The 24,301-nt window shown below is 61.9% G+C and overlaps 7 protein-coding genes across 7 annotated transcripts; all 7 read left to right on the forward strand.

The window, feature by feature from the left end:
- Positions 1–797: 797 nt before the first annotated feature.
- LSCM1_02558 (uncharacterized protein) lies at positions 798–1,967 on the forward strand (the record flags this gene model as incomplete). Its single annotated transcript, XM_067320141.1, has 1 exon — positions 798–1,967. The coding sequence occupies one exon, from the start codon at positions 798–800 to the stop codon at positions 1,965–1,967; it is 1,170 nt and encodes a 389-aa protein (XP_067175516.1).
- Positions 1,968–2,788: 821 nt separating this feature from the next.
- LSCM1_02559 (uncharacterized protein) lies at positions 2,789–4,627 on the forward strand (the record flags this gene model as incomplete). Its single annotated transcript, XM_067320142.1, has 1 exon — positions 2,789–4,627. One exon carries the CDS (start codon positions 2,789–2,791, stop codon positions 4,625–4,627), a length of 1,839 nt encoding a protein of 612 aa, XP_067175517.1.
- A 1,192-nt stretch (positions 4,628–5,819) lies between these two features.
- On the forward strand, positions 5,820–6,407 carry LSCM1_02560 (uncharacterized protein; the record flags this gene model as incomplete). Its single annotated transcript, XM_067320143.1, has 1 exon — positions 5,820–6,407. One exon carries the CDS (start codon positions 5,820–5,822, stop codon positions 6,405–6,407), a length of 588 nt encoding a protein of 195 aa, XP_067175518.1.
- Positions 6,408–7,251: 844 nt separating this feature from the next.
- LSCM1_02561 (uncharacterized protein) lies at positions 7,252–8,817 on the forward strand (the record flags this gene model as incomplete). Its single annotated transcript, XM_067320144.1, has 1 exon — positions 7,252–8,817. One exon carries the CDS (start codon positions 7,252–7,254, stop codon positions 8,815–8,817), a length of 1,566 nt encoding a protein of 521 aa, XP_067175519.1.
- An 874-nt stretch (positions 8,818–9,691) lies between these two features.
- On the forward strand, positions 9,692–10,807 carry LSCM1_02562 (uncharacterized protein; the record flags this gene model as incomplete). The annotated part of the gene is made up of 1 exon (XM_067320145.1): positions 9,692–10,807. The coding sequence occupies one exon, from the start codon at positions 9,692–9,694 to the stop codon at positions 10,805–10,807; it is 1,116 nt and encodes a 371-aa protein (XP_067175520.1).
- A 1,231-nt stretch (positions 10,808–12,038) lies between these two features.
- Positions 12,039–14,549, forward strand: LSCM1_02563 (uncharacterized protein; the record flags this gene model as incomplete). Its single annotated transcript, XM_067320146.1, has 1 exon — positions 12,039–14,549. The coding sequence occupies one exon, from the start codon at positions 12,039–12,041 to the stop codon at positions 14,547–14,549; it is 2,511 nt and encodes an 836-aa protein (XP_067175521.1).
- Positions 14,550–22,653: 8,104 nt separating this feature from the next.
- On the forward strand, positions 22,654–23,856 carry LSCM1_02564 (uncharacterized protein; the record flags this gene model as incomplete). Its single annotated transcript, XM_067320147.1, has 1 exon — positions 22,654–23,856. One exon carries the CDS (start codon positions 22,654–22,656, stop codon positions 23,854–23,856), a length of 1,203 nt encoding a protein of 400 aa, XP_067175522.1.
- Positions 23,857–24,301: the final 445 nt, after the last annotated feature.

Consider the following 24,301-nt stretch of genomic DNA (forward strand, 5'->3'; position numbering starts at 1 on the left):
TGGATGTCAGGGAGCTCTTCTCCGTGCATCGATGCGCGTGTGCGTGTGGACGGCGCCTGCGGCTTTGCTGGCCGACACTTCACGTTCGGTGAGGTCCTCGATGGAGATTTTTTTTTTTCAGGCGGTCGAAGCAGCGCAGGAGCTGCATGCTTCAGAGCCGCGGTCACACTTGACTCTGCGTTTGTGTTCGTGTGTGCCACGCACACGGAGCGAAGCACAAGAGAGGGAGAGCGAGTGAGCGAAAGAAAAGAGCCACGGGAAGAAGGTCACCGAAGTCTTCGCGCGCTGCGTTATCCCGGAAGCGGTCGGTAGCGGTGCGTGCGAGAGCTCCGTCGTATGCGCAAAGACATGTGCGTGTTCCCTGTGAGCCGTCGCTGACTGGTATGCCCGTCGCACTCTTTCCGGCTCACCCTCGGGGGGCCACTTGATACCTTTTCACGTGCGTCGACGTGTGAGTATGCATTGCTCGTGCCTTGGCTGCTCGTTGCGAGATGCCATGGGCTATTTTTGGCCATCTTACTGATCTTTACCTCACTTTCACTTCACCTCCCTCACTTTGGAAACTCTTTACGCGGCTCCCGCCTGTGCGCATGAAGCGTATCCGCTCTCCATTTTCTACCTCTTACACATCGAGAGGGAGAGAGCCGAGCGCTTTCCAGGCATCTCCTTCGCCATTATTCTTCACAGTGACGCGGTCTCTCTGTGGCGCGATCCGTTCTGCTTCTCTTTTCTGCTTGCACCTGCCCTTCCTCCCCCTCTCTCGCCTTCTCTCGTCTCCTATTTCTTGTGGTCTCGCCATGCTCCGCGGCCTCGTCAGCGCGGACGCGCTCACCTCGGAGCAGGAAGAGCACATTGACCAGCTTCAGAAGGAGATCGACGACGTCTGGAGTCGGCGCGGCAACTATCAGATCGACCCGGATGCGTGGGAAACGATGCCGTTCTTCATGGAGAATATCACACCGGACGATATCGACAAAAATGCCAACTGCGCCGCGCTCGCGTCTATTGTGTACGACGAGGTACCGCCAGATGAGATTGCCGCAAATCGAAAGGAGCATGGCAACCGCGCCTTGAAGATGGCCCTCGACCCGAGCCAAGAGCGCCGCGAGAACCTGGCGCGTGCTGCCTGCTACAGCTACACCGAGGCTTTGCAGGCCAAGGGAAAGGACAAGAAGCTGTCGTCCACCATATTTGCGAACCGTAGCCTCGCCCACTTTCTCATTGGCAACTACGGCCACGCCCTCGCGGACGCGCAGCGGTCCATCCTCCTTGACCCGCAGTACCGCAAGGCATACTACCGAGCGGCAAAGTGCGCCCTCGCACTGAAGAGGTACGACATGGGACTTCAGCTGCTGGAGAAGGGGCGGAGCATCGCTGATCCACCCATAGGCGCATCGACACAGGCGGAGTTTTTGGAGATGGAAAAGAAGTGTTTGCAGGCCAAAGAACAGAAGACGGCCGAGGAGGCGAGGCAGCGGCGCTTGGCGCTCTCGAAGGCCGCAAAAGTGTCAAACGTCGCGCGCACCATCGCCTCCAGCGGTATCAAGATTTCTCCAAAGGCAGAGGTGACGAGCGAGCAGATGGGGGTCTACGGCAACCCGGAGCCGTACTTCGATACGGATGGCATGCTGCATGTTCCTCTGCTCTTCATGTACGACGAGTACCAGCAGACCGACATCATGCACGACGTTGCGTGCGATCTCTGCGCCGCGGAGCTCCTTGATGAGCTCATGCCCTTCCCGTGGGACGATCGTGGGCGCTACCAAAAGTTCGACGACATTATTGTCTTCTATAAGATCGGCGATGGCGTCCATGAGGCCCAGTACTACGAGGTGGACCAGGCGTGGCCGCTGCTCGAGGTGTTTCACAAAGAAACCTACGAGATGCCGCAGCTGATGCCAGTGCTGCACGTTGTGTGCAAAGCCAGCGAGCTCGTGGACCGCCTCCAAATCCACTGCGTTGGGTGAGAGTGTGTGTGCACTTCGTAAGGTCTCAAAAGCGAAGAGTGCGAAGGAGGTGTGTGCGTGAGCATACTTGCTTGGTGCGTGTGTGTGCTCGTATGTGTGTGTCTCTCTCTGGTTCTAGGAGTGCCCTGACATGCGTATTCTCTCTGATGTCACGCTCTTGGTCCTCCTGCTGGCTCTGCAAGGGCTTACTGACACGTCGCTGGCGGCTGTGGCACACTCTACTTGCTCATTCCCCCCTCCCCTGTGCACGTTTCGTGTTTTTTGTCGTTGTATATAAATATAAATGCCCGTGCGCATCTGAAGGCTCCTGCGCAGAGCTGAGCTCGCATCTTTTTTCCGCTTGCGTAACCCTGCCGGATCCACAGATTCCAGGTATGCAGCGATGGGTCCTGCCCACCTCTGCCAACAAGCGCCCCTCCCCCCCTCCCCACCATTACCATACAAACACATCAGCACTGAGTAGCATGTGAGAGAGAGCGGCAGCGAATCTTCGATGCACTCTCTCTCTCTCTCTGAGCATGTGTGCTGCTCCGTGAATCCCATGAACGGGATGCTATTCTGTTTACCCTCTTTCGTCTGTGCGCCCCATCCTCTTTTTGGAGCGCTGCGCGGCCAACGCCTCACGTGTGCCGCTCCCCGCCTCCCATCCCTCCCCTCCACAGCTCCGGTGCACACATGCGGATTGTGGCTCGTGCTGGACCACAGCATAAACAGTCGAAGGCGCGAGCGGCTCTCCGCTCGACCTTGGTACCTCTCTCGCCGCCACAGGAGTGTAGCGCACCCACAGCGACGCGCACAAAGCACGGAGCGAGTCCAGCGATATGGGCCTTTTTCTCGGGCTGCCAAGCGCTGCCTGGGCTGTGCTCAGTCTCGAGTTTGTCGAGCGCCTCGGCTACTACGCCGTTGCCTTTTCGCTTTTCACCTACTGTACCGTCATGCTTCAAACGGGTCCTGCGATGGCGAATGCGCTGATCAGCATCGTGTACATCCTCGTCCCCGCTGCGGCATTCCTTGCATCGGGCGTGGCAGACAGTCGGGCCGGTAGGCCGCGTGTGCTTGCGATGGCGGTAGCTGCTTACACAACCGCACTGCTTCTCTTGTACGTCTCCGCTACCCCATGGCTCTACACCTCCTTCCCCCTCAATCCAAAATGGGAAAGTAGGGCGCTGTTCGCTCTAGCGCTGCTGGGGTTTAGCGCCGGGTACGGCTCGATGAAAGTGTGCACCAATCCAATCATGGCGGATTGTGTCGTGCTGCATTACCGCAACACCTTCGATGAGGCGCCAACCATCCTTGACGGCGACGATGCGGAGACGGGGGTGAGTTCGGCTAGTAGGACCGAAAGTGCCGCCACGGGTGTGACTGCAGCAGCGGGAGACGCGCCGATGGGTGGCCTCTCGTTTTACGGCGCCACTAACAGCATAGATGCTGCCGCGTCTCACTGCGGCGAAGAGCACGTGAAGGCGGCCCTCTCTCGCCTGTTCGTGTACGCCTACTGGGTGGGAAACGCCGGCGGCCTTGTTGGCACCTTCGTTGCCCCGCTCGTGCGCAACTTTGAGAGCCGACGCCTTGTGCAGGGGAGTGAGGAGCACACAACTGGCTATTACTACAGTTTCCTGCTGGCGACCTTGTCGGTCGGCGTCGGCGGCGCCTTGCTCTGCTGGTGCTTTGCCTGGTTGCCCCGCAACGATCCCGCACCCAACTTTGTGCTTGTTCGCGTGATTGTGCTCGCGCTGCAGAACAGGTGGGCGGTGCTGCGGGGCACCGCGCAAGCAGTGCCCGGCCGCGGTGGTGGCATATCGGATCCCGAGGACTGGCTCGACTATGCGAGCCTGAAGCTGCGGTCGGTCTCATCCGGGTCATGGGGCATCGCTGATGCCCCGCACGTCGATCTGGACGAAGGGGCGGTGAGCTTCGAGCAGCCGACCGCCGCATCGCACGCATTGAGCGGCAGTGCTTCCTTTTCAGGCCTTGACGGCGACGCCACTGGCACCTCACTCTGGGTGTCAGACTGTCGCGCGACGCTGCAGATCTGCAAGGCCTTCATAGCACTGCCTATTTACTGGCTGATCTGCAATCAGTTCAGCACGAACCTCATGTACCAGGCCGCGGCGCTGGAGATGCCGGTAAGCGCCCCTGAAGAGCTCTTCAACAACATCAACACCGCTACCATGCTGCTCTTCTTGGCTCTCTGGGATCAGTGGCTGCTCCCACGCGTTCTTCGGCACCGAGTTCCGTCCGCCTGCCTTCGCATTGTGTCGGGGTTCGCGTGCATGTGCGCCTCAATGCTGTGGTGCGGCTTCTTGCAGTGCTTTATCACCAGCCGCGGCTACTATGAGAGCGACGAACGTTACGTGCTCCGAGAGGGCCAACGAAAGCTGTCGGCAGGGTGGTTAGTCATGCCGTACATTCTGCAAGGGCTCGCCTCTGCCTTCGTGGACCCTAGTGTGATGGAGGTTGCGTACCGCGACGCCCCAGAGCGGATGAGGGGGACAGTGATGGGGCTGTACTGGGCCGCCTCGAGTGCAAGCGGCTTTCTGGGCTTCGCCCTCTCACCAGTGATGAAGCCTGAGAAGGCGGTGCCGCTCTTCTTTTGCTTCGCTGCGGCGCAGATGGCCGTGTCGGTGCTCTTCTACTTCGTCAACTGCGGCCGATACTGAAGTCGGTGCCCTGGGCATCGCGTTACGGCGCCATATGAGGCAGCGCTCGTATCCCTCTTTCTTTGTTTTCTTCCTTTCTTAGGTGGAGCGGCGCGGGGGCAGCAAAGGCGTGTGCTCACTTGGGGGCTCATGCGACTCTGTGTAAGCACCATTTCTCGATGGCAATGCCACCGCTGCCTCTTCTCGCTGCGAAACCTGCATACGTACACGACTCCCTCTCCCTCTTGCGCTTCATATCATCACGACATCCACAGCGGCAACGGACGCGGCAGGCGTAAGGTGAGGTGCCGTCACGTCTCCACCTCGGCCTTCCCTCCTTTCTCCCTCGGTTAGCCTACTCTAAGCGGCGGCATCGCTCACAGGCTCACGCGTATCGGTTTCCTTGCGGCTTCGCGGTGGCTAGGGGAGAAGGGCATGCGAGGGATCGGAAGGCATGTGCCTGTGTGTGTGTGTGTGCGTAGAAGATGGCGGGGTAGGCGTGTGCGTGTGTGAGTGGGGGGGGCAGCTACTGAACGTGGGTAGTGTGTATCTGTGTGTGTGGAGCGCGGGGGGGGCATTGCCATCTTCTCCTCTTGCGATCGATTCAGTGACACACACTCGTGGTATCCTTTCCTGAGGTACGGCAATGATGTGCTTGGCGCACCTCTGCTTCTTTCTTCACATCTCCTCTTCTTCCACAAATCGCATCGTACGCGTAGAGAGGAATGACATACGCGCGTGGAAGTGTGTGTGTGTGACTTACCGAAAAAATAAACAAATCAACGAGGAGGATTCGCCGATACGCTTGCGAGTCATGGAAAACGGCGCGACATGCACCACACGTGCGCGTTACAGCTGCGCACTTTCCGTACCCTGCATCACACGATACACATGAACAAGGGCGCCACAAGAGTTCAGTCGTGGTCGGCTCGACGTTGCCGCGCACCGTGCAAGGGTGCCGTGTTTTTTTTTCGGCGCGCGCACCTGTGGCGCCCCCCCATCCCCTCAGTTTTTCGCCGCACCCGGGTCAACCGCAGTGGCGGCACCTCTTCTACACACATACACACACACTTCTCTTTCCCACAACTGTTCTTCCCCTTTCTGTCTTGCTGCGCATGCCCACACGTCGCTGTGCCTCTCTCTCCCTCACTTTCCTCTGCTGCCAATCTCCTGGTGCGTGTACACAGTGTGGGTTCCACGGAAGTTGTTGCAAATGGCCGCCACCAAGTCAGCTGCGTCTGCCATGAAGAGGAAGGCCGCGAAGAAGGTGTCGCGCAAGAGCCCCGAGTACACGACTCTGCGTAAGAGCTGTGCGCCGGGCGCGATCGCGATCATCCTCGCTGGCCGCTTTCGCGGCCGCCGCGCCGTCATCCTGAAGCAGCTGCCGCACAACGGCCCGCTGGTCGTGTCCGGCCCGATGAAGTACAACGGCGTCCCCATCCGCCGCATCGACTCCCGCTACGTCATCGCCACGAGCACCAAGGTCGACATCTCCGGCATGGACACGTCGGCCATCACCCCCGAGGTCTTCCAGCGCCCCAAGGCGGAGAAGCCGGTCAAGAGCGAGGCGGACTTCATGGGCGACAAGCAGAAGGCCAAGGCGGAGAAGGCTGCCAAGAAGACCTCCAAGGCGGAGAAGAAGGCTGTGGTGTCTGACGCACGTGCCCAGCTGCAGAAGAAGATCGACACGGCCCTCATTGCGGCCATCAAGAAGGACGTGCAGGGGAAGGAGAAGGCCGGATACCTGCGCTCCGTCTTCACAGTGAAGCCCGGTGACGCGCCACACCGTTGGAACTGGTAAGCCGACGGCATCCGTACGCACTCTTGTGTGCCGCGCACCGGTCATGTCGAAGGCTCGCCACGTCTGCAGCCTCTCCTCCGCTGCGGTGCAGAGAAGGCACGCCGGTCTGACGCGGCTTTGGTCGGCCCTCACGCCGTTTGCTCCGTTCTTTTTTCTTTTTGATTTCCTCTGACCCTCTCCCCTACCCCTCCTCCCCCACGAAAAAAAAAGGGCATACACACATAACCGTAGGGAATCATCACGGTCCTGCGAATCGGCGCGAGCTGGGTGGGCTGTACGGATTGGTGTAGCTCTGTCGTCTACTTGCGCCACTGGTAGTCGTGCACGCCGTGGTTGCATTGCTGGTGCTGCGTGCTCGATGCTGCGTGGGGCGCGTTCTGGTACTCAGCTACTTGTATAGGCTTCGAAGGCGTCTGCAAGGCCGTGCCGATATGGTGGGAAGCCCTGCGGCGGCTCCTATGGGCATCGCGGCACGCATCCTCTCCTCTCCCTTCTCCAACCCATTCAAAAGTGGTTCTCCGTTCTGGAACACAATTTTTGCCTTCCCTCCCGCCTCGCACACACACACACACACACTGGCGTAATTCACGCGACCGTCCTCTGCGCTTTGGATGTGTGCTTGCGTGTCTATCGCGACGCGATCCCTGCTGCGTTCACTTCGTGGCCCCCTCCTCCCCCTTCTCTCCTGATGGCGATGGTGCTGCCGTATGCGGCCGAATGCATACGAACGCACCCGCCTATTCTGCTCGGCCCCCTTTCAAAACTTAAACACGCATCTATGCATGCAGAGGGGCACGCATACTGATTTTACCCCGTTAAAAGGGCAAAAGGGCGTCAAGGACTCATGAACATCAGTGGCAGCAGTAGCGGGGACGAGTACGATCCAGCAGAGGTGGCCGTGCACACAATCGCGGCACCGCCGTCTCCTAGAGATGCTGTGGCCCCTTCATTGGTGCCTTCGTCGAGGTCGGAAACGGAGCAGGCGTCCACAGCAGCCACAACTTTGGTGTCTCTCTCTGCCTCGACTCCTAGGGCGGCGACTGTCGCTTCCGCCTCCTCCTCCTTGCTGGTCTCGAGAAATGGGGGCAGCGATCTGGACGGTGGCTACCGCTTGCAGAGCGACATCAAGGGCCGCGTCCGCTGCCTCGTACTCAATCCAGCTGGAACAACGCTGTGCGCCGGCAGCGACGATGGACAGCTGTGCATGTGGGATTTCACTGTTCCTCTCAAATCACATCGCGTGCAGCCAACGCGGGTTCTGACACCGTTTGTGAATCGCATTTCCGGCCTACAGCCCATCATCGCTTTGGCCTGCGCGAGGGATGGCGCGTACTTCGTCGCTTGCCAAGACGGAGACAGCCCCGTGCTAGTGCGGGCGTCGGGGGAGCAGTCGGGGTACTGCGCGGCCGGGGAGCGTGGCTTGCTGGATGTGGTTCAGTGCAAGGGCCATCGCGCTCCTGTCACGTGCGTCGCTGCGCACACCCACGACGCAGGCGCCTTCTTCACGGGCAGCCAAGATGGCACGGTGCGGCTTTGGAGCACTGCCACGTTCAAGCAGCGCAGCACCTACGCGGTGAAGCACGGATCGGGGCAGGTGACGGACACCTGTGTTGTGGAGAGCGTGGCCAGCCTGGATCACTTTCACAGCGGACTGGGGCGCGTCTTTGCCAGCGGTGGGCAAGACGGACGAGTGCAATTGTGGGACAGCAGGACCAAGTACCGCCCCGGAGGGGCTATCGCCACGGTGGACGTGTACGCCGCAGCAGCACCTGCGGGTCCTTGTCAGGTGGTGGAAGACCCTTTCATGGAGAAACACGTGGGCGGCATGATGGAGCTGGGGCAGAAGGGGCTGGGCGCCTCTGGTGCTTCTGGCAGCTACGCGCTTGCTGTCCGTTTGGGGACTACCGTCAAGCTGATCGACCTCCGCCAGCTCTCTGGCAGCGGTGCCGCTAGTGCGCCCAAAGCTGTGGTACACGAGGCGGCTACTGGGCTGCCTCACGTGCTCGACACAACCGCTCTGTCGGTTGGCTGCGGTGGTGACCCTTCCACGCTACTGACGTGCACGAGCCGTGCCGGCTACACGCACAGAAAGGGCGGACACGTAGTGCATTACCGCTACACGGAAGGCTACCGCCTGGAGCCGACGTTTGTCTGGCAGGCCGGCATGCAGGACGAGGACGCTCTTTGCGCATGCGCGGATACCAGTCGCGCTGACGGCTGCGTCTTCGCCGGCCTCAGCTCCGGAGAGGTGGTGGTGTACCGCGCCTTCTCAAGCGCTGCGACGACCCCGCAGCCGATCGAAGCGTGGCTGCAGACACGCCCGCAGAAGGTGGGATACGGGCGCACCGTCGGTGAGAAGGCGCCGCGCACCGACGACGACGACATCGATCTCATCCACGATCTGTTTTAGACGTGGCGGAGTCTTTGCGTTCGTTGCTGGGCGTCACGTCTGCCTCAGCGTGCGCGTGTGGGCACGCTGAGAGGGGTGTTGGATGGATGGATGAATGGCCGAAAAGGAGTAGCGAATCAAAAACGGAACAGATTCGCGATGAAACGATGCCAACGGGGAGAGGTGAGGAGGGGGAGGGTAGCCCTCATTCGAACGCAGACGGCGCACGCCTACTGAAGGGCGCTGAGCTGCAGATGTGCCCTTATATCATGACCTGCAGGCACGTGCACATGGCTGTATAAGCGTGGCCGAAGTGATGTGCTGTGCTCTGAACCACAGCCGCACTCCGCTTCTCTGAGGGGGCGACTGTGCTTCTTGTCTTTGCGCGCCTCTCTCTCTCACTATCCCTCGCCTCAACCTCCTCTTTCTCCTTCTATTCGACGTCATCAGTTTACGTGCTGCCCCTCCCATCCCCCCGTCCAGCCCGATCACCGGGTTCACCGCTGGCGCACACCAGTGCTCAGTCAGGACTCCTCGCGTCCCTGCGGCCACCCTACCGGAAAGCGAGAGGGAGGGGGCGCGTCATCCAGACAAGACGCCACCCGCTCCCCTCCCTCAGGTGCCGTTGGCTGCAGCTGTTTTTTTTTCTCTTGGCGTGTGGGGCTCTGTGCATCTGTGGAGTGCGAAGGGCGCTGCTTCCACTGCCCTTCTGCCTCTTGACGCCGGCAAAACTCGACGGGTCGAAGTTTGCTCTTGGAGACGCGGCAGGCTGCACTGCAGTGGTTTCTGCTCACTGTTCTGCCTGGGCCTCGTTTTCATAGCAACTGCTGCCTCCTCTCCAAGCCGCGGCTGTGGGCCGGAGGCAGCGGCCGGGGTGCATGCGATCGAGGACGCCATGCCGTCTGCCGAGCATCGCATCACAGCGCCGTCCAGCCCGTACGCGCGACCACCGACCAGGGAGGAAATCGCGGCGTTCATGCGATGGTACGCTGGACGCCTCCCGTTTGCGCTCCACATAGAAGACCAGCGGCAGGGAAGCGAGACCGAAGCTGCCTCCTCCGTAGGCTGCCGGCACACAGACTCTCCTAGATGGGTAGCGCCGTACCTTTACACGGGTGCGGATTACGCTCTCGTCCTGGCCGCCTGCTTCCCGAGCCACTGCATCGATCTCTCGCTGTTGAACTGGTCAACGAATCCGCTGCTATCTCAGCGTCAGGGTAATCTGCGTGTGTTCTGTCAAGCCGCACGGGCGCTGGCGCTCCCGGACGCGCCTTTGTCGGCGCTGCACCCGGAACTGCTACAGAGCAGCGCGGCCTGCATTCTGTGGCACCTAAAGGTGCAGCACTGGTTGTACAGCCTCTCGCTTCGGTTTGTGCCTGCTTCCAACCACGACGCAGCAGCACTGCGCGCGCTGCACCGGCATCTGCAGTCTGGAGAGCCATACCTCAAGCGAAGGCGAGGCGAGGACGACGACGAGGGCGTGTGCGCTTCGGTGCGCGACTACCCGCCTCTGCCGGCTGAGCACCTGCTGCGGTGTGCCCCAGCCCTTACTCCCATCCCCTCTGTCACTGACGCAACGGAGTCAGCGCTGCCGTTCGCTGCGGCGGCCACCTCTCCTGGACTGAACCCAAAGGAATACGCACAGGCGCCGATCGTGCTTGCCAGTGACTCCGCAGGCGATGCAGCTGAGGCACCACGGAATCAGAAGCCATGGCTCAACTACAGCAAGCCGTGGCTGCTACCGTCGCTGCGCGCTGCCGAGGCCAAGAAGGCAGCGAGCGAGGCGGCCGCCGCGAAGCGGGCGCAGGAGGACCGTGAGCGGAACTCGCGGTACACAGCGTACGTGGCGCAGTCGAGGAATGTGCATGCTCAATACGTGGCGTCTTGCAACGCCGTGGCAGCGAAGCGTGAGGGGCTGCACATTATTAAGACGCTGCTGCTGCAGGACATCGTGGACGGCAAGCCCATGGATTTCGCGGGCTACGCTGCGAGACTTCGCGAGTGCCACTAGTGGAAGAGACATGCAAGAGAAGCCCACAGCCATTCGTCCCCGCTTCTCACTGCCGATGGGGCACCCATTCTCAGTTCGTTTCGCGCGTACGAGTGATTCGCCTGCGCAGCATCTCACGAAGAGGCGGAGCCTGCAGCGCAAACCTGCCCCACCGAGGGGGCGGGTGGGGTGGGAGGGACAAAGAAGAATGCAGTCCGAAGTGCGTACAAACGCCCGCCCGTAGGCGCAAACTCACAGAGCGGCGCCTACTGGGCTGCTCGACGAAGGGCTGCGCTTCTAGATGGAATGAGATGAAGGCCACTTCCCTCTTCAAACATAGCGCGGGGCCTCGAATGTGCGAAGGAGACATTGAGAATGTGAGAAGGCGTGAGGGCCAATGAGCGTTAAACATCAGCAGAAGACACACCTCTGGTGCGGCACTCTATCACCCCTGCTCGCCTCCCCAAGTGCGGCCACAGGATAGTGCTGTGCTTGCAGGAGCAGCAAAGCGCAAGTCACCACTGTCACCGCCATTCTTCCTTTTTCTCTCGTTGGCGTTCCGAAGTTGGGGAGCAAAGCGATTGGGTGCGCGTATGTGCCCCGGATTCGCTACCTGCATGTCAGTGCCGCGGCATTAATCAGACTGTTGTTTTTGGGGCCCCTCCTCACTCGGCACACTCGCAGAACGCCATGCGCTGATTTGCAAACGAGAGGAAGGGCGGGGGGGGGAGATGGATGAATGGGCGCCAAGCGGATTTGGGGCAGTGCGCTCGCACCTGTACGCTCCTGGCAGCGCCTCGCATTTCCACATCGTTTGCTCCTTCTGCGCTGCACGCGCCGGCCTTCACCATGGGAAACTTCGAGCGCCAAGAAGACGACCGGGTGGGGCCTGCATGAAAGGTTAGGGCACACCTCTCTATCTTTGCTCTCTTTTTAGCCTTCTTCGCCGTTGCTGCGCAGCTATGCGCGCCATCTCGCTGCGTCGATTTCGCAAGGCAAACGCCAGCGCGAGACGCAGGCACAACGGTGCTGCGTGAGGCGCACTTTAGGAGGGAGCAACCGAGCGGCAGCGCTTTGCGTATGCCAACGGCATTGTGCGCCGTGTCTATACACCAGCGGCATCCCAAACTTCTTTCTGTTTCTCTTTCTGCCTCCCGACGGCCCACTCATGTGCGCCCGCCCACTTCGGCGCGAGCACTCGTTCATTGGTTAATGCATACCGGCTTTCAGTGCTGGGACGTGCGCGTGGCAGATGATCATGCTCCGGCGCATTGCTTCAAGTCGATGCTGCGCACGTGGGTCCTACGGCAGTTTAGCAGGCACGTCTGCGCATTGCATTCCGACCGTGGCTCTCATGTTTCTGTACCGATATCGGCATGATCAACGTTTCCAGCAGCCAGAACACATGCGTGCCACTTCCGTTTCACGGGCCGCGAAGCTGCGGCGCGCCATGTGGATGCGCATGCACCCAGTAGAGCGCTGGACTTTGCTGAAGGACCTCGGTCGACGTGGCGCATACTTGATCGAAGCACCAACTCCTCGGCCCTCGCCGTCAGCGCACGATGCAGCGGACTTGTCGACGCCAGTCTACATTCAAGTTCGTGGCAAGGCAACGCTGCTAGGGGGTGCCGACCCAAAGGTGCGCTTTGGACGAGAAGCTACAGAGGCGCATTGGCAGCTATGCCATGCGTTACCCTACACCGCACGCCTTCATCTCTGTCTTTCGCTGCTTCTGTGGATCCACTGCCTGGCCGATGTCCAGGATACGTTAGCACGGATGCAGCTGCCCTTCGCTGTGGTGCGTCGCCTACAGCGGTACACCGTGGCAGACGTATTTCCAACCCGCTGGAACGAACACTGGGTTGATGTGCACACTACTGTTTCGACGAAGATGAACGCGCAATTGAACTCGACCGCAGAGCAGATCCCGGCGCCGCACACCTGGGATCCCGAGACGTCAGAGACCATCGAGGACGCAGCGACGGAGGCCACCGTGACGCTGGATGCGGGGCGAGTACTCCATGGCCACCACCAAGCTCGCTTGCGTGGGAAGTCGCTGCTACAGCGGGTGCAGGGACTGCAGCCCCGGGCAAGTGCTGACGACGAAATAGCAGCTCGTTTAACGAACGGCGTCTCGCCGCGTGGCCGCCAACGTCGCCGCCCTCGGCGGCGAAGCGGATCTGTCTCGCTAGAGCCCAGCTCCCTCTCTGCGGAGTCGTCCCCCGCTTCTTCGACGCGCCCGACCTCAGTTGAATTTGCTTGCGATGCCTCGCGCCGCCTGCCGCCGGTGTCGCTCGAGTCAGAGCCGCTCATAGACGCTGCTTACCACGGCAACGACAACCGTGGCGAGGGCTGCCCACTGAATCAAGACGGCGAGGCATCGCCAGTGCCCATCTTCATCTACGTTCCGCAAAGCAATCGCAAAGCGGCCGTTACCTACGGTAGCGCGCAGTGGACGGAGGCGGAGGCTCTCGTGCGTTACTGTGTAATGGCACACGCGGCGACCCTCTCAAGTCTTTTCATAGAGGGCCGTGTGGTGAGCTTCAGCAGCAACCACCCGCTGGTCGTTGCCTATGTGCGGTGGCTGCTCGAGGAGCTTGTGCAGGAGCAGTTTGTGTCCGTGTCCTTGATTCCTGAGGAGGAGGTGGCTGCGTATCGACCGTACTATCCGCCCTGGTGCTGGCGCAGCGTGCTTGTGCTGATACCCCCCAAGCACGGCAGCGGCTATTCACCCGCAGCGCTGCGCAACTGGGCTGCGCGTATTGTGCGGGCGGCCCCGTGTACTATACTTGTGGAGGGGCGCGCTGCTGCCGGGTACGTAAGGCAACTGAAGGACGAGGTGCAGTTTCAGCAAAGCGCTCTGGACCCAAAGAACACGAGGGCGGTGGAGTGGGTCGAAGTGGGCGCTGCGGTATCTGCTGAGGCTGCGACAAAGAGAGCGTCCGTCACGGCTGGGGCTGCCGTCGGTGACAGCATCCACAGTGACAAAGAGGAAGGGCGGGTGCGGCCGTACCGGCGGCAGCGATGCCCTTCTGGAACTTTTTCCTCATGGGCTTCAGCCTCCGAGGCCATCTTGGCAGCAGCTCAGTGGATGGGCGGGTGGTTCGACGTGGGACGACGGAACACCATGGCTTGCGGCGCTTCCTATCCAACGGCCTTTCTCGAGACGGTGCGGGAGACGCTGGAGGATCGCTTCTACACATGCGAGCTGCTCTACTCCCCCACCCAGTCGTGCCTGACTCCCTATCGCTTTGAGCGATGGGTGCTGGAGCATCTGCCCAGTAATGTGCGCGTTGTTGGCATCAACACATCGCCCCTCGATGTACTTTTCTTCTTCCCTCAGGGTGTGTTTCTTAGCGAGAAGGTGGGCAATGCCTTCCGCTACCGGGCCGTCGAGAGGACACTCGTGGCGAAGGATATGGTGTCCGCCTGGAGATCGCACCCATTGCGCTATGCGGCGACTCTGTTGAAACGATTGGGACGGTGCTGGCGGAGGTGCAGCAGCGATGTGGCGAGTGGCCTGCACGCCGAATTTTCGCCATCGGATGTCGCAGAACTGCAGCGCGCCGTCCGTGCTGCGGCCCCCTCGTCCCCAAGTTACGATCCAGAGACGTTCACTGGCGCCCCAGACAGAGCTTTGGAAGCTGCAACGGCGGAGGAGGCATCGCATGCGCTTATTCGCGAGCGTCTGATCGAGTACCTGGCCGAACCATCGAAGTGGACGCTGCTCGGAGTGGCAGCAGCGCGTTTATTCCGTCTTTAGCAAGCGTCTCTCCCGGTGCCGGCTGCTTCTTTCTCGCCCCTCTTCATCTGCATCGCGCGCAACCGGAGAGCACGGCCGCTCACGTCTCTGTTTGTGCCCTCGCCGTACGTCTTCACTGACACGCCATGCACCGTAAAGCGATACAGTGGGCTTTACTGCTCTTTTCTGTCTCCATGCATCCGAGCTTCTCCGCTAAACGCCACGACATTGCGAACATGCTCCTCTCGAAGTGCCCATGACTTCCACGCGGCGCAGACACCATTTTGCGCACACGGAGCTCGACGCATCCCACGAGGTTCACCCCCTCCCGCACTAGCGCTTCAGTGCAAAGGCATAAGTCGTCGCCGTTCCCGCTCTGCGATCTGCGAGCACCACCATCCGCAGCTCTGCATACCCTCTAAGCCTCCGCCTCCATCTTCCCTCATTATCTCTTCCTCAAGCTGCTCTTCTTCCAGCCTTTTCCTCCTGTGATTGGGCCACCCATTCATCTTTGCCCGCACACTTTATTACCGTGCGTGTGCGGCGCCCGCCGTGGGAGTGCTGAGCGGTGCGGCGGGCGTCACCTGGTGTGCCTGTGCGTTGCGAGAGCCTTGCTGATGATGTGTGAAGAGCGCTCCTCTCATCTTCCAAAAGAGCAGAATTAACCAGCTGACGCTCTCACGGTGCGGCCTGCGGCGGCGCCCCTCATTGTCCCGGCCACCCTCGCGGGTGCCGGCGGCTCCGAGCGGCTGCTGCTGCTGCTGCGCCTGTGTGATGCCGAGCGGTACTGAACGGCAAAGGCGCTGTGGTGGTGGGTGCGCGCATGTGTACGCCGGGCAAGGCTTCTTCCCCCCCTCCCACGCCCCGCCCCACTGTCTCTCTCTCTCTGCTGTGCTGCCGCTAGCGACCGGGATGAGGCTGATATGGTCCGTGTTTCAGATCCGCGTGACGCACATTTCTCTCTTACATATCTTCTGAGTTGCTGCCGGTGGCGCGCGTGGCTGTGTATGCGGCGCCTGCTGTTTGTGCGCTGCCGCTGCGGACCCCTGCTTCCGCTGACCCCCGTACGGCGTTGTCGGTTGGGCGTGACCCCTTGCATTCCGTAGGTACGACCCTATCTCGCAACCCCTAGATTCGGGAGCGTCTGTGTGCGGCAGCTGCTGCCTGTGCGTGTGCGGTGCCCGCCGTGGGAGTGCTGAGCGGTGCGGCGGGCGTCACCTGGTGTGCCTGTGCGTTGCGAGAGCCTTGCTGATGATGTGTGAAGAGCGCTCCTCTCATCTTCCAAAAGAGCAGAATTAACCAGCTGACGCTCTCACGGTGCGGCCTGCGGCGGCGCCCCTCATTGTCCCGGCCACCCTCGCGGGTGCCGGCGGCTCCGAGCGGCTGCTGCTGCTGCTGCGCCTGTGTGATGCCGAGCGGTACTGAACGGCAAAGGCGCTGTGGTGGTGGGTGCGCGCATGTGTACGCCGGGCAAGGCTTCTTCCCCCCCTCCCACGCCCCGCCCCACTGTCTCTCTCTCTGCTGTGCTGCCGCTAGCGACCGGGATGAGGCTGATATGGTCCGTGTTTCAGATCCGCGTGACGCACATTTCTCTCTTACATATCTTCTGAGTTGCTGCCGGTGGCGCGCGTGGCTGTGTATGCGGCGCCTGCTGTTTGTGCGCTGCCGCTGCGGACCCCTGCTTCCGCTGACCCCCGTACGGCGTTGTCGGTTGGGCGTGACCCCTTGCATTCCGTAGGTACGACCCTATCTCGCAACCCCTAGATTCGGGAGCGTCTGTGTGCGGCAGCTGCTGCCTGTGCGTGTGCGGTGCCCGCCGTGGGAGTGCTGAGCGGTGCGGCGGGCGTCACCTGGTGTGCCTGTGCGTTGCGAGAGCCTTGCTGATGATGTGTGAAGAGCGCTCCTCTCATCTTCCAAAAGAGCAGAATTAACCAGCTGACGCTCTCACGGTGCGGCCTGCGGCGGCGCCCCTCATTGTCCCGGCCACCCTCGCGGGTGCCGGCGGCTCCGAGCGGCTGCTGCTGCTGCTGCGCCTGTGTGATGCCGAGCGGTACTGAACGGCAAAGGCGCTGTGGTGGTGGGTGCGCGCATGTGTACGCCGGGCAAGGCTTCTTCCCCCCCTCCCACGCCCCGCCCCACTGTCTCTCTCTCTCTGCTGTGCTGCCGCTAGCGACCGGGATGAGGCTGATATGGTCCGTGTTTCAGATCCGCGTGACGCACATTTCTCTCTTACATATCTTCTGAGTTGCTGCCGGTGGCGCGCGTGGCTGTGTATGCGGCGCCTGCTGTTTGTGCGCTGCCGCTGCGGACCCCTGCTTCCGCTGACCCCCGTACGGCGTTGTCGGTTGGGCGTGACCCCTTGCATTCCGTAGGTACGACCCTATCTCGCAACCCCTAGATTCGGGAGCGTCTGTGTGCGGCAGCTGCTGCCTGTGCGTGTGCGGTGCCCGCCGTGGGAGTGCTGAGCGGTGCGGCGGGCGTCACCTGGTGTGCCTGTGCGTTGCGAGAGCCTTGCTGATGATGTGTGAAGAGCGCTCCTCTCATCTTCCAAAAGAGCAGAATTAACCAGCTGACGCTCTCACGGTGCGGCCTGCGGCGGCGCCCCTCATTGTCCCGGCCACCCTCGCGGGTGCCGGCGGCTCCGAGCGGCTGCTGCTGCTGCTGCGCCTGTGTGATGCCGAGCGGTACTGAACGGCAAAGGCGCTGTGGTGGTGGGTGCGCGCATGTGTACGCCGGGCAAGGCTTCTTCCCCCTCCCACGCCCCGCCCCACTGTCTCTCTCTCTGCTGTGCTGCCGCTAGCGACCGGGATGAGGCTGATATGGTCCGTGTTTCAGATCCGCGTGACGCACATTTCTCTCTTACATATCTTCTGAGTTGCTGCCGGTGGCGCGCGTGGCTGTGTATGCGGCGCCTGCTGTTTGTGCGCTGCCGCTGCGGACCCCTGCTTCCGCTGACCCCCGTACGGCGTTGTCGGTTGGGCGTGACCCCTTGCATTCCGTAGGTACGACCCTATCTCGCAACCCCTAGATTCGGGAGCGTCTGTGTGCGGCAGCTGCTGCCTGTGCGTGTGCGGTGCCCGCCGTGGGAGTGCTGAGCGGTGCGGCGGGCGTCACCTGGTGTGCCTGTGCGTTGCGAGAGCCTTGCTGATGATGTGTGAAGAGCGCTCCTCTCATCTTCCAAAAGAGCAGAATTAACCAGCTGACGCTCTCACGGTGCGGCCTGCGGCGGCGCCCCTCATTGTCCCGGCCACCCTCGCGGGTGCCGGCGGCTCCGAGCGGCTGCTGCTGCTGCTGCGCCTGTGTGATGCCGAGCGGTACTGAACGGCAAAGGCGCTGTGGTGGTGGGTGCGCGCATGTGTACGCCGGGCAAGGCTTCTTCCCCCTCCCACGCCCCGCCCCACTGTCTCTCTCTCTGCTGTGCTGCCGCTAGCGACCGGGATGAGGCTGATATGGTCCGTGTTTCAGATCCGCGTGACGCACATTTCTCTCTTACATATCTTCTGAGTTGCTGCCGGTGGCGCGCGTGGCTGTGTATGCGGCGCCTGCTGTTTGTGCGCTGCCGCTGCGGACCCCTGCTTCCGCTGACCCCCGTACGGCGTTGTCGGTTGGGCGTGACCCCTTGCATTCCGTAGGTACGACCCTATCTCGCAACCCCTAGATTCGGGAGCGTCTGTGTGCGGCAGCTGCTGCCTGTGCGTGTGCGGTGCCCGCCGTGGGAGTGCTGAGCGGTGCGGCGGGCGTCACCTGGTGTGCCTGTGCGTTGCGAGAGCCTTGCTGATGATGTGTGAAGAGCGCTCCTCTCATCTTCCAAAAGAGCAGAATTAACCAGCTGACGCTCTCACGGTGCGGCCTGCGGCGGCGCCCCTCATTGTCCCGGCCACCCTCGCGGGTGCCGGCGGCTCCGAGCGGCTGCTGCTGCTGCTGCGCCTGTGTGATGCCGAGCGGTACTGAACGGCAAAGGCGCTGTGGTGGTGGGTGCGCGCATGTGTACGCCGGGCAAGGCTTCTTCCCCCCCTCCCACGCCCCGCCCCACTGTCTCTCTCTCTCTGCTGTGCTGCCGCTAGCGACCGGGATGAGGCTGATATGGTCCGTGTTTCAGATCCGCGTGACGCACATTTCTCTCTTACATATCTTCTGAGTTGCTGCCGGTGGCGCGCGTGGCTGTGTATGCGGCGCCTGCTGTTTGTGCGCTGCCGCTGCGGACCCCTGCTTCCGCTGACCCCCGTACGGCGTTGTCGGTTGGGCGTGACCCCTTGCATTCCGTAGGTACGACCCTATCTCGCAACCCCTAGATTCGGGAGCGTCTGTGTGCGGCAGCTGCTGCCTGTGCGTGTGCGGTGCCCGCCGTGGGAGTGCTGAGCGGTGCGGCGGGCGTCACCTGGTGTGCCTGTGCGTTGCGAGAGCCTTGCTGATGATGTGTGAAGAGCGCTCCTCTCATCTTCCAAAAGAGCAGAATTAACCAGCTGACGCTCTCACGGTGCGGCCTGCGGCGGCGCCCCTCATTGTCCCGGCCACCCTCGCGGGTGCCGGCGGCTCCGAGCGGCTGCTGCTGCTGCTGCGCCTGTGTGATGCCGAGCGGTACTGAACGGCAAAGGCGCTGTGGTGGTGGGTGCGCGCATGTGTACGCCGGGCAAGGCTTCTTCCCCCCCTCCCACGCCCCGCCCCACTGTCTCTCTCTCTCTGCTGTGCTGCCGCTAGCGACCGGGATGAGGCTGATATGGTCCGTGTTTCAGATCCGCGTGACGCACATTTCTCTCTTACATATCTTCTGAGTTGCTGCCGGTGGCGCGCGTGGCTGTGTATGCGGCGCCTGCTGTTTGTGCGCTGCCGCTGCGGACCCCTGCTTCCGCTGACCCCCGTACGGCGTTGTCGGTTGGGCGTGACCCCTTGCATTCCGTAGGTACGACCCTATCTCGCAACCCCTAGATTCGGGAGCGTCTGTGTGCGGCAGCTGCTGCCTGTGCGTGTGCGGTGCCCGCCGTGGGAGTGCTGAGCGGTGCGGCGGGCGTCACCTGGTGTGCCTGTGCGTTGCGAGAGCCTTGCTGATGATGTGTGAAGAGCGCTCCTCTCATCTTCCAAAGAGCAGAATTAACCAGCTGACGCTCTCACGGTGCGGCCTGCGGCGGCGCCCTCATTGTCCCGGCCACCCTCGCGGGTGCCGGCGGCTCCGAGCGGCTGCTGCTGCTGCTGCGCCTGTGTGATGCCGAGCGGTACTGAACGGCAAAGGCGCTGTGGTGGTGGGTGCGCGCATGTGTACGCCGGGCAAGGCTTCTTCCCCCTCCCACGCCCCGCCCCACTGTCTCTCTCTCTGCTGTGCTGCCGCTAGCGACCGGGATGAGGCTGATATGGTCCGTGTTTCAGATCCGCGTGACGCACATTTCTCTCTTACATATCTTCTGAGTTGCTGCCGGTGGCGCGCGTGGCTGTGTATGCGGCGCCTGCTGTTTGTGCGCTGCCGCTGCGGACCCCTGCTTCCGCTGACCCCCGTACGGCGTTGTCGGTTGGGCGTGACCCCTTGCATTCCGTAGGTACGACCCTATCTCGCAACCCCTAGATTCGGGAGCGTCTGTGTGCGGCAGCTGCTGCCTGTGCGTGTGCGGTGCCCGCCGTGGGAGTGCTGAGCGGTGCGGCGGGCGTCACCTGGTGTGCCTGTGCGTTGCGAGAGCCTTGCTGATGATGTGTGAAGAGCGCTCCTCTCATCTTCCAAAAGAGCAGAATTAACCAGCTGACGCTCTCACGGTGCGGCCTGCGGCGGCGCCCCTCATTGTCCCGGCCACCCTCGCGGGTGCCGGCGGCTCCGAGCGGCTGCTGCTGCTGCTGCGCCTGTGTGATGCCGAGCGGTACTGAACGGCAAAGGCGCTGTGGTGGTGGGTGCGCGCATGTGTACGCCGGGCAAGGCTTCTTCCCCCCCTCCCACGCCCCGCCCCACTGTCTCTCTCTCTGCTGTGCTGCCGCTAGCGACCGGGATGAGGCTGATATGGTCCGTGTTTCAGATCCGCGTGACGCACATTTCCCTCTTACATATCTTCTGAGTTGCTGCCGGTGGCGCGCGTGGCTGTGTATGCGGCGCCTGCTGTTTGTGCGCTGCCGCTGCGGACCCCTGCTTCCGCTGACCCCCGTACGGCGTTGTCGGTTGGGCGTGACCCCTTGCATTCCGTAGGTACGACCCTATCTCGCAACCCCTAGATTCGGGAGCGTCTGTGTGCGGCAGCTGCTGCCTGTGCGTGTGCGGTGCCCGCCGTGGGAGTGCTGAGCGGTGCGGCGGGCGTCACCTGGTGTGCCTGTGCGTTGCGAGAGCCTTGCTGATGATGTGTGAAGAGCGCTCCTCTCATCTTCCAAAAGAGCAGAATTAACCAGCTGACGCTCTCACGGTGCGGCCTGCGGCGGCGCCCCTCATTGTCCCGGCCACCCTCGCGGGTGCCGGCGGCTCCGAGCGGCTGCTGCTGCTGCTGCGCCTGTGTGATGCCGAGCGGTACTGAACGGCAAAGGCGCTGTGGTGGTGGGTGCGCGCATGTGTACGCCGGGCAAGGCTTCTTCCCCCCCTCCCACGCCCCGCCCCACTGTCTCTCTCTCTGCTGTGCTGCCGCTAGCGACCGGGATGAGGCTGATATGGTCCGTGTTTCAGATCCGCGTGACGCACATTTCTCTCTTACATATCTTCTGAGTTGCTGCCGGTGGCGCGCGTGGCTGTGTATGCGGCGCCTGCTGTTTGTGCGCTGCCGCTGCGGACCCCTGCTTCCGCTGACCCCCGTACGGCGTTGTCGGTTGGGCGTGACCCCTTGCATTCCGTAGGTACGACCCTATCTCGCAACCCCTAGATTCGGGAGCGTCTGTGTGCGGCAGCTGCTGCCTGTGCGTGTGCGGTGCCCGCCGTGGGAGTGCTGAGCGGTGCGGCGGGCGTCACCTGGTGTGCCTGTGCGTTGCGAGAGCCTTGCTGATGATGTGTGAAGAGCGCTCCTCTCATCTTCCAAAAGAGCAGAATTAACCAGCTGACGCTCTCACGGTGCGGCCTGCGGCGGCGCCCCTCATTGTCCCGGCCACCCTCGCGGGTGCCGGCGGCTCCGAGCGGCTGCTGCTGCTGCTGCGCCTGTGTGATGCCGAGCGGTACTGAACGGCAAAGGCGCTGTGGTGGTGGGTGCGCGCATGTGTACGCCGGGCAAGGCTTCTTCCCCCCCTCCCACGCCCCGCCCCACTGTCTCTCTCTCTCTGCTGTGCTGCCGCTAGCGACCGGGATGAGGCTGATATGGTCCGTGTTTCAGATCCGCGTGACGCACATTTCTCTCTTACATATCTTCTGAGTTGCTGCCGGTGGCGCGCGTGGCTGTGTATGCGGCGCCTGCTGTTTGTGCGCTGCCGCTGCGGACCCCTGCTTCCGCTGACCCCCGTACGGCGTTGTCGGTTGGGCGTGACCCCTTGCATTCCGTAGGTACGACCCTATCTCGCAACCCCTAGATTCGGGAGCGTCTGTGTGCGGCAGCTGCTGCCTGTGCGTGTGCGGTGCCCGCCGTGGGAGTGCTGAGCGGTGCGGCGGGCGTCACCTGGTGTGCCTGTGCGTTGCGAGAGCCTTGCTGATGATGTGATTTTTCTTAGGTGGTAGCGGAGAGCTTTTGGCTGTGGGTTATTCGAATTCGATGGATTAGTTCGAAGAAGTGTTAACCTAGGGGATACGCTGAGCGGCGTACGATCGTTCTTTGGGTCGCGGGAGGGCAAGGACGTAAGTCGGGTTGTGGCGGAGGCAAGCGGTGCCTGAAGGCTTTCGTTTAAGTGTATGGCGCCCTGCAGACTGATTTTTGGGCAAACATAGTGCGTGGCTTTCGTCTCAGCAGTTGGTGGCGATCACCCTTTCTCGACGATGGAGGAGAGGGCGGTATGTATGACCCTTCGAGTAGCCTTTCGTGGCTGAGCCCATGAGGCCAAGAAGCACCTCAGCGATACGCCCCTCCGCTTTCCTCCCATTCTCTCCACTTTCCCCGGCAAATGGACGGGGACCTCCGCATATATATATATATGTTTACACATATATTTACATATATATATGTTAACATACCAGCATGTAGCAGGATTGGAGCGCTTCAACGTGAAGAGCCCCGTTCTCGGCTTCAGGGATAAGCCAAAGGCGAGTGCCATGTCGCTTTTCGATCTGGAGAATAGCCGCTCTTCCTCCGAGGCGTCAACGACCTCGAGGGACGAGGGCACGCTGCCCATCTGCCCGCCTCCGCCTCCGCCGACGGCGCCGCTCGATGGCAAAGCGGCCGTCCCCTGTAGTAGCGGCCGTGGGAAAGGCGCTGCGCCTCTCTCCATTCTGGAGCAGCGGCGCCGCATGGCTGAGCTGGATGCTGCTAGATGGCACCCCCGCGGGGCCCGGTGGGTCAACGAGCTGCTTGGGCCCTCCGCAGCGGCCCTTAAGAGCTGCAACACAGCTGCGTCCTCGGCAGAGGCGGAGAGAGGCTCTTCCACCTGCTGCGAGGCGGGTAAGTTTGGCACCTCCATTGCTGCGGCGCTTCACCTTCGCCGAGAGGAGAGGGAGAAGACGCTGCTAAAGCGGCTGGAGCAGCAGCGCAAGGCTGAGGAAGAGAGCATCGGGGCTCAGGCATTAGCGGAGAAGGACATGGAAGTCGGTGTTTTCGTGACAGCTTCCTACAAGGCACTGCTACAGCGCAACCTTCGCCCAACAGCGAAGGGCAGCGGGGGCATGGGCACAGGGCCTCAGTCGAAGGTGAAAGACGACAACGATGACGGCAGCAGCGACGAAAGCGACGGCCCGTTAGCGGCGTACTTGCGGCACCTAGAGGGCACAAGCCACCCTGCCACAGGAGGGAATGGCGTGTCGCCCTTCGCGTGTCAGTTGGGCTCCGACGACTATTATGAACGTATCATGAAAGCGCCGCTACTGGAAGAGAAAAGCTCCTCTGGCTCAGCTGCGGCTGCAGCGGCACCGCTCAGCGAAGTTCGCGATACGGCGGAGGCATCACCAATAGCATCTTCATCAGCGGAGCGCGTTGACTCGGCCCCAGTTGCTTTACCAACTCTCGCTGAGCTTCAAGACCTTATCGACGACACAGCACCAGGCTCGCCGCCGACGCCGGAATCTAAGGAGGCGTCGCGTGCTGAAGCAGGGGAGGCGAAGGGCAGCGCAAAGCCTGCTGCTGCTGTGCCTCCGAAAGAGGAAGCGGATGATGCGCGCAGCGCCGTACTCGCGCATGCACGACTGATCTTTGACATGCGTCAAGCAAAGAGTTGCCGTGGCACGAATGACGCCACCCTTGTCGCAGCCGCGCGTCGCTGCGATGAACGGATTGGTGCTTCTCTATTTGCGTCGTTGTCCTAGGAGAGAGGCGCGAGAAGGGAAAAGCGGTGGCCGAGGGTCGTGACTGCGGCGTCTTCGCATTGTTGGCCAGGCCGTTCTTTCACCCCCTCGTGCTAAAAAAATAAATGCCGAGTCACCTCACAGGCCCACGGAGGCGAACAGACACATGCATGCCACTCACACGCAGGAGAGAAGGAAAGCGGAGGGAGGAGATAGCAGTGAGGGGGGCGCACGGGGGAAGGGGGTGGGGCGGGCCCTTTAGGCGGCATAGCCGCTTGGCTGCGCTCAAGGATACAAGAAAGCGAGGCTCGTGAGGGAGGGAGCGAGGGGCAGCGGTCACAGCAGCTAAACACGCTTCCAGCTGGGGAGAGACGGCTACGCGCATGCCTTCCTACCCTTCTATTCCCTCCCCACGCCTCCTTCGCCCTTTCCTGCTACCCCTTCCCGACGGCCCGATGCCGTACGA

This window comes from Leishmania martiniquensis, chromosome 33 (genome assembly GCF_017916325.1).
Source record: "Leishmania martiniquensis isolate LSCM1 chromosome 33, whole genome shotgun sequence".
Lineage (NCBI taxonomy): Eukaryota > Euglenozoa > Kinetoplastea > Trypanosomatida > Trypanosomatidae > Leishmania > Leishmania martiniquensis.